This window comes from Zeus faber, assembly GCF_960531495.2.
Source record: "Zeus faber genome assembly, chromosome: 6".
Lineage (NCBI taxonomy): Eukaryota > Metazoa > Chordata > Actinopteri > Zeiformes > Zeidae > Zeus > Zeus faber.
In genome coordinates, this window is record NC_137201.1 from 33180490 (window position 1) to 33188862 (window position 8373).

Sequence of the window (8373 nt, forward strand, 5' to 3'; positions counted from 1 at the left end):
GTCCTTACTGACGTGAGGTGGAGGAAACCCCATGCGAGCAGGGGGAGAACATGCAAAATCCACACAGAAAGGCTCCTATTTGGGAGATAACCCACCGGAGCACGGTGTCAACAGCGCCCCAGGCGGGAATCGAACCCAGGACCTTCTTGCAAATCATAAACCACTGCTTCTTCATGTTGCTCATCTGGTTCTTTGGGACATGAAAGGTTCTTCATACTTACAGTACTAGGGAAACCGGATGCTGGGTAGAAAATAACCACACCCTCCATGGTCCAGGGGTGGGAGGCTACAAGTCGATATATTGCAAATTGTTGGGCATCAGACCACAGCAAAAGGCAGGTGACAGAGTAAAGGAGCGCAGAGAAAAGGCTCCTCAAGGACGAAGCACCGTCTCCGAGTTCACGCCTTTATTTTTATGTGGGAACGCTACGAAGGCACAGGGTCATCATCTCCAACTTACCTTTCGCCCGGGCTGAAACCAGAGGAAACGAGAGCCTCTGGACGTTGTTTCGGAAGGGCCCTCGCTTCACAGCATCGCCGCGGTCACCAGAGCCGCCAGCGCCACAAAGGCTCGCCCGCGCCGCACCGCGGCCGCAGAGTTGTGGCTTCCCCTGCCGACGTTGCATTTCTGGTTATCGTCGCGCCTGGTGACGAGGAGCCTTTGCCCGCTCACCTGGTATTCCATCATCACTTTGGTGAAGTCTCTCTCCCTGGAGATGCACCGGTAGTTCCCGTAGCTGCGGTTGTCGGCGGCGGGGACCAGGTGCAGGCAGCTGGACTGCACCTGCAGACAGGGGCTGATCCGCCCGGCATGCTCCCAGGTGTAGGCGGCGTGGAAGGAGCCGATGGGGCAGGACAGGTAGAAGGGGAGGCCCAGCGGGACGGAGTGGGCGGCGCTGGACACGCCGTCTGTCCTGCTTGGGTTCACCTTGTCTGCATCTAGAGGACGGGGAGGGGGGAAAACAGGATGGGTATGCGCTGTCATCATGTTTTAATAGGATGCTAAGACACGTGTTACTGTGATTACACCACCAGGTGGCGTTTTGAGGCACGACGCCACACAGAGTTCCCTGTCAACACAACTTGCAATCAAAAACAATTTTTCTGTTGTTGCTGTATCGCTTGTTAATCAATTAATATATAAATTAATTTAATATATACATTCTGTCAGACCGGGACATCCGCTTTATAATATTATTAAATTTACCTTCTGCTGCTTTGGAGCAAACATTTGTTTGTCCATCAACAACATTTTGAATTCCCCCCCTGTGGGAACAAAAGCATGTCATTAGAGCAGAAAGGGAAGGGGATGGGTTCATTTTCTTCTATTGTTGAAATGTATCGTTAAAAACACGACTTTTGTCTTGACACAGAATAAACTTTTTGTATGCTTATGCTTTCTAAAGAGCTTTTGGAGGAAAAAAGGTGTAATTTGACTTTCTCTTGTTGCTATATCAAATGGATTGAAAAGGTGTGTGTGTGTGTGCGTGTGTGTGTGTGTGTGTGTGTGTGTGTGTGTGTGTGTGTGTGACCCACGGGGCGGTCGGCGTGCACCCGTGCACGTGGCTCCAGGCGCAGTACGGGTCTCGGGCCAGGACGCACTCCTCACACGAGGCGTTGTAGCTTCCACACGACTGGAGGTCGAGGCTGGACAGACCCTCTGCAAAGCCCAAGAGCAGCCTCCTCTGGAAGGGACAACACTACTGCATTACACCGGCATCACATCCAGACCATTAATCATTATTTATATTTAGTTGTGACACATGATGTAATTATGCCGCATTTTCTAATAACTTGTAATAACTTTTGTAATAGAATTTTTAACAACATTATTTTGTAATAACTAGTAAAAACCTTTTAATATCTATTGTAATAACATGTGTAATATATTTTATGAAATCTTTTGTAAAAAGCCTTTTGTAACTTTTGTTTATAATAACTTTCATAATAGCATTTTTAATAACTTTTGTTATAAGTTTTATAAAAAAAAGTCTGTAATAACTTTGATGAATTTTGTAATAACATTTGTAATAACATTAATAAAAAGTTTATAATATTTCTGTAATAAACTGATAATTCAAAGATTTATGTGATTACACAACAGAATTGCCTCTTCATTTATGAGCATCACAACTTTAGTACTCGATCAAATTTCACTACATTACACAAGGCGCGCACACACACACACACACACACAAACACACGCACGCACGCACACACACACACAAACACAAACATGCATGCACACACACACACACGCACGCACGCGCACACACACAAACACAAACATGCATGCACACACACACACACACACACACAGACACACACATAGTAAACAAAAACACATGCATTTAGTAAATGGTTATTACAAAATATGGATATTGTTAAAGGTTAAACTTTCCACTTGACTTTCTACCTTTTTCGAGTCCAGAGTCATGGAATGCAGCGCTGAGCGGTTGGGGAATTGCGTCTCAGAGATGATGAACAGCTCCGAGCCGCTGATCAATACTTTATAGATTTTTCCAGAATCTGTCAGAAAAGAGCAGATGGACAAAAAAACCTAAATATGAGCGGCAGCAGCTTTCAGTCGGCTCATGCCTGCACTCACGCCCGGTGTTTGGCTGCGTTTTCGGCTCTCGTGTTGCCCGCGTACCGGTGCCGAGCAGCAGGACCTGGTGTGTGCGCTGGTCCGCCGCCTGCACGTGGTCCGCGGCGATCCGGGTGTAGTTCTTGCCGGTGACGTAGAGCGGCGTGACGGGGTTGACCGGATGGACCCAGTCGCTCATTTCCGGATGGCTCCTCACAACGTTCAGGGTTTCGAACGGCAGACGGTGGCTATCCGTGTTACACTGGACGACAGACACACAACAGCTTACATAAAACTGTTTATAATGACCCTACCTTACTCAGTGGGACGAATACCAAACTTGTGATTGTTTATGTAGGAAACAGGAATATGTGGACTAACCAGTAAACATTTATACCACGCCAAAAACATCCTCAGTCTATAAAACATGGTTTTAAAGCATCGGAGACTGAGTGAGCCATCCGCCTCCGCCAAGGAAATAAGTCCTCACCCGCCGGAAGGAGGTTTAGGGCGTTTTTACGACAGCAAAATTGATTGCGAGCTTTGGTCTCCGTGGAAATAAACATTCTCATAACAGCACCGGGCCGTGACCACAGGCTGTTAAAGCAGAAATGGAAACACAGAGAAAGCGAGGTCGACACATGCAGAGACACATTTTCCGCGTTTCCCGGCCCAACGCCCTCCCTGCTTCCCCCCAGACGACCGGCGTTCACTGGACTGAAATCAAACAGAAGAGGAAGTTCTCTGGCGGAGTTCGTGGGGGGTTCCTTACGGCTCCGGGCCGGGGGTCCGGGGTCTGCTGCTGGTAGCCTTTGAAGGTCGAGGTTTCAAAGACGTGTTCGATGTCCCGCACAGAGTAGATGCACACTGCGGTGGAGTTCCTGGAAGATAACGTCTACCATTGTTATCCTGCCCCGTAGTATTGTATTCTTATTTATTCATCTGTACAGTAAATCCAATAATAATACGTGGTGTGGAGATGGGATGGTGTGAGCAACCACACCTGACCTGGATCTAGGTGATTGGGTCAGGGTGGCTGCATGCCTGTTGCTCATTGGTTGGGCTAACAAGCAGCAGGTTAAAACCCCCATCCCCACACTCACTCAGGATAGGAGCCCTGTCATGACATGTTCTATCTGCTCCTGGCTTGTTCCACCGAGCCTCCTCTCTACAATCAACTGGTGTCTACAACCCATTGTCGTCTGTGTCTCTGTGCCGGAGGGCCCTGGAAACACCACTTGGGTGGCACGTGGTAGGAGAAACTGCCACATTTTTATATTTTCTATTTTATTTACAATACTAGTAACCACATTTCTACTTAGTACCAGCTGCTGCCTTGTAACTGAACGTATCCTGTGCATAATGTCATTTTTCTGTGTATATTCTGCATAATTTGTGTATTTGAATTGACGTTATTTTATTTGGCCTTTTTTGTAAATATGGCTTTTTATTTTTTCAATCTAACCATGACACGGTCCTCGTATGTGAAAATGTACTCAGCAAAATAAACATTGTGATTTGTAGTTACTAGGTGTTTTACAGAAACACCCATTTTCTTTTCTCATTTTCACAAAAAAAATACTGCCGGCACCACCCAAACCACCAGAGCTGTGGAGCTCTGGGAGTTGCTGGGTCGCCGAGCGGTTGCCGGGAAGGGAGGGCGTCTCACCAGCTGCTTTTGAACAGGGCGTAGACCCGGGTGTGTCGCCAGTCGTCCGCCCGCAAAACGTGAAGGTCCAGAAGTCGGTTGAAGTACAGCAAATCCGTCTGGAAACCACACGCCAGCCGTGCCTTGAGGAACGATGTCCACATTCTCTGGAAGAAGCTCTTGGAGCCGCCTTCATCCACCTGAAAATCAAAGTTGACGCAGAATTGGCAAATTAGATATAATTAATATTATTAGTCACAATTGAATTTAATCAATATCTAGGAATAAAAAAAAAAAGATCAATCAATATTCTTGTTCCCAACAACATCAGAGAAGCAGGTGTCATGAACAAGCAAAGGGCAGCTGAGTCAACACGCTGTGCTCACAGTCAGAGGAACGTGCTTTGTCAGCACAGGAGGCAGGAAAGTCAAAATCAGCAACAACATCAAATGAAACCTGAATGCAGCGACGGTACTTTCTGCTCCAGACTGGGAATCAGGTTCCCAGAACCCAGGTCTGGATCCAGAACTAGGGGAACTGGGGGAACTGGGCTGGAGCAGTGGGATGTGGGCGGTATCTACCACTTCTATTGTGTTTCACAGTGTTCTTTAGGCCAGAAGGTACAGTACAATCTGACATGAAAACTGGAACTGTTTATTAAAGTTCAGTCTTTATGGATGGATGGATGGACCCCCGCTGTGTATGTTTTAATGACTCAAACCAAAACATATTATTTTGACATTTGGTGTCCGGTCTCCACCTTGGGAAGGCAGGAAGGAAACGAAAGGTGTGAAAAATATCAAAGTTCAATGTTTGATTTTCCATGTTCAACATTACAGCAGTGAAATGCTTACTCTACTCAACAGAGCAAATCAGAGCTTCATTCATGCTACATGAAGCATGTGGCGTCCCTCAAATCCATCTTAAAATGAGCAGTTCATTAAAAACAATGTTTTTGAGATGTGGAGTACGTATGCTACGGTTCGTATTGGTAACGGCTAACTAGATTTCCAAGAAATGACTGTTGTAATAACTTACAAATCATATTTTATTGTGATTATTATTCAATTATAATTGTTTCATTTAACCTTTATTTAACCAGGTGAATCTCAATATGACCTCACCTGGTTAAATAAAGGTTAAATTAAGGTTTTTTAAATATATGTTTTTTGTAATGACTGCAAAACAAATTTCTGCTAAAACAGAACGTCATTGTTTCATCGATCTAATGATGTTAAACTCTGCTCCGGTGTCTCCGGTACCTTACACACTCTGGCCACTCTGGAGATCCAGGGCTGGGCCTCTGGGCTGCGGTCCGAGTTCCTCTCACGGAAGAAGAAGTAAATCTTCTCGTTGTTGGGGTCTTCGGGCTGTTGCACCCAGGAAGCGGAGATGAAGGTGGGCTCTGTTTTCAAAGGGGAGAGACCCAGAGATCAGGTTCCATTCTGAGGAGCCTGACGCCTGATGGAGCAGCCCCGCCTTGAGAGACGTCTGGGAGGAATCCCAATTTGGGGAAGGTTGAGGATAATATTATTGACTACTCGGAGTAGTTTGTTCTCTATGTCGATAAACATTTTGAGAGCAGCTCCCGCCTTCCTTACGGTTGGCCTTGAAGAGCCTTATCTGTCTTTGAAAAGATAAAACAGGAATTCATGGATGTGTAACATTTTTTAAGGGGACCTATTATGAAAAACTCACCTTGCAGTGCTTGTGCACATACATTACTCTGACGGAACTACTCACACACACAGTGTGAAATAAAACAAACCCAGCACGTTGCCTGGGTCAGAAAACATGTGATGCAACAACCCGTCCAGCTTTGTCTCCCAAGCCTACGTTACATTGGGTCTCCTTAGAATTAGAATGGCCCCCATCTGAGTTACTCCACCCACGGCTTGAGTGCCACCGCTAGCGGGTCCGGTGGCTAGGAGCTAAGCTAAGAGCTGAGCGGTGGAAGTGCTCTGCTGTTGTCAGCGCAGACCAGCACAAATCTTCTAAAAGAAAAGAGGAATTAATACCATCTGTCCGTGACTTAACTGCAGACGATTAGAAATGTAAGTATTTAAACAATAATTATGTATTGTCGGTAACGTTGATCCACTGTGTGGATCGCACAAAGTCTAAACAAACATTTAAATGAGGCCGTGTAGATCTAACACGAGTGGAGATTCAGCAACGGGATTGCTTATTTCTCGCCTCTAATTTGTTCAGAAACAGATTTTGGTGCACGGATGAGGTGAAATCAGTGCACGTTCCCAGAGTAAATTCAACAGAACCTGGAAGTCAAGCTCAAACCCCATTGGCTCACGGAACTCAGGGCGTCGGGAGGGCGCCACCACCCACTGAAACAGAGCGTTCTGTAACAGGAGGGTTTAGAGGCATGTCACAATGGCTAGAATGCATAATCTCAGTGGCAGCAAAAAACTTGAAAAACATGTTTTGGGGACCTCAAAGACCTATATGAACTTGTTGAAAAGCAGCATAATAGGTCCCCTTTAAGTTGAAGGTAAAGTGGTAAACTATAACCCTCGTTTCCGTCAAAACAATCCCATATTCAAAACTTCCTTCAGATGGCACTTCATAAGGAGCAGCCATTCAATGCATCCAAGCATTCAATGCACCCCTCTATATGAGGTTTCCATTTTGGTAGCGGAGTCATGGCAAGAATGGAAAGATCGGGAAATTTACAAAAGCAGGGTTGCTAGTTGTGGACAGTAAACAGAAACGATCCCCGGCACCTCAAGTGACAAAGACAACAAATAAAGGACGTGATGGAATACCACTTTTTACTTCAGGCTCCAAGTTGATTGCGAAGTTGAAGTCGATCAGGCATCGAATCGTAATGGCTGATCTCGCGGCGTACTGACCTGACACCCAATCGCCGAACATCCACAGTTGGGCTCTGCTCCCCGCCATCCGTCTGAACTGCGGCGATGTCCCCGCGACGTCCAGCGGGGCCACGGTGTACAGTTCTCCCTCTGCACAGGCACCACACCACAGCCATGAGCGTCTGTCTCTGTCGTGCTCTACTCTCTACATCTAACGACAACATCAAAAACAAAGAGCCGTAGTATTTTGATCACCGTGGCGATGCGCGTTGCACGTACCTACTGAGAGAGACAGCGAGTTCTGGGTGTAAACGTACGGCGAGATTCCCAACCCCCCTTCATAACTCTCCACCGCCTCACTTGACAGATTGTTCACCTGGAAATACGGTTCAGTGGACAGAAAACAGTCATTACCAGAAAGGCCAAACTGAACAACACAGCAGGGCTGCCAGCGCTGAGGGGCGGGGCCTCCCCGACCGCAGTCGCCCTGACACTGTGAACCACAGCCCCACGGTTTAATTAAATCCACGAGTGCTGGAGCGGCCGCACGTTCCAATTAGGGCGTGGTGGGAAAAGCGGGAGCGACGGCGCGCAGGCGTCCCTCACCAGGTTCCAGCAGCGCGGCTGGAGCCCGTTGGTCCCGCAGACCAGCAGAGCGTCCTGGAACTCCTGGATGAGGGTGATGACGTTGTCACACGGCGCCTGCCACACAGAGCCCGTTATCACAGGTGATCACAGAGCAGGGTTTGGAAAAAGGCGAACCGCTCCCGCTCACCAACCTGCGAACACTGGTCCCCCACCGACGTCTTCAGCGGTAACGTCTGCAGAAGACATCATTGTGTAAACAAATAACGTATTAAAAATGGTACCTCTGTCTTTCATGCTATTTTGAAATATCTATACTGTTCTGCTAATAACATGTAGAAAGATCTAGTCGAGTGCTTAAACTACTTCAAGTGCTCTGTAACAGTAAAGATTACATTATTTGGTGATTAAATGAGTTTAGACTTCCAAATAAAAAGTGGAAGGTTTAGGGTAACACTAAACACTGGTCATTTTAACTAGAAAATGTTAATTATTTTGGTCTGGAGCAAAAGCAGTCGAGGCCAAAGAAAGATGTTTTCTATAAACGGAATACTTCTCACAGCATCGCAGAGAATTTGTTCTATTTTTCCCATTTGAGCATCTTGCTATCCATGATTAATAAGAAATGTGATCCAGGAGAAGCTAATGTTACGGTAACTAATTATTAGTTTCATTTTTGGCTCTATCCTGTTTGTAGGGTTTTGTTTGATAATGGTTGAATTGTT

At 46.4% G+C, this 8373-nt stretch overlaps 1 protein-coding gene across 1 annotated transcript in view; it reads right to left on the minus strand.

Annotated features, from left to right (window-relative positions):
• Positions 1-664: 664 nt before the first annotated feature.
• The window catches only part of sema7a (semaphorin 7A (JohnMiltonHagen blood group)), a gene marked incomplete at both ends in the record, with an annotated part of 9872 nt that continues 2163 nt past the window's right edge, over positions 665-8373 (minus strand). Inside the window, 12 exons of the mRNA XM_080002961.1 lie at positions 665-939; positions 1208-1266; positions 1537-1685; positions 2417-2529; positions 2654-2849; positions 3360-3468; positions 4257-4435; positions 5498-5640; positions 7103-7213; positions 7343-7439; positions 7670-7765; positions 7843-7884. Coding sequence (XP_079859087.1) covers positions 665-939; positions 1208-1266; positions 1537-1685; positions 2417-2529; positions 2654-2849; positions 3360-3468; positions 4257-4435; positions 5498-5640; positions 7103-7213; positions 7343-7439; positions 7670-7765; positions 7843-7884 — 1569 coding nt within the window. The remainder of the gene's footprint in view (positions 940-1207; positions 1267-1536; positions 1686-2416; positions 2530-2653; positions 2850-3359; positions 3469-4256; positions 4436-5497; positions 5641-7102; positions 7214-7342; positions 7440-7669; positions 7766-7842; positions 7885-8373) is intronic.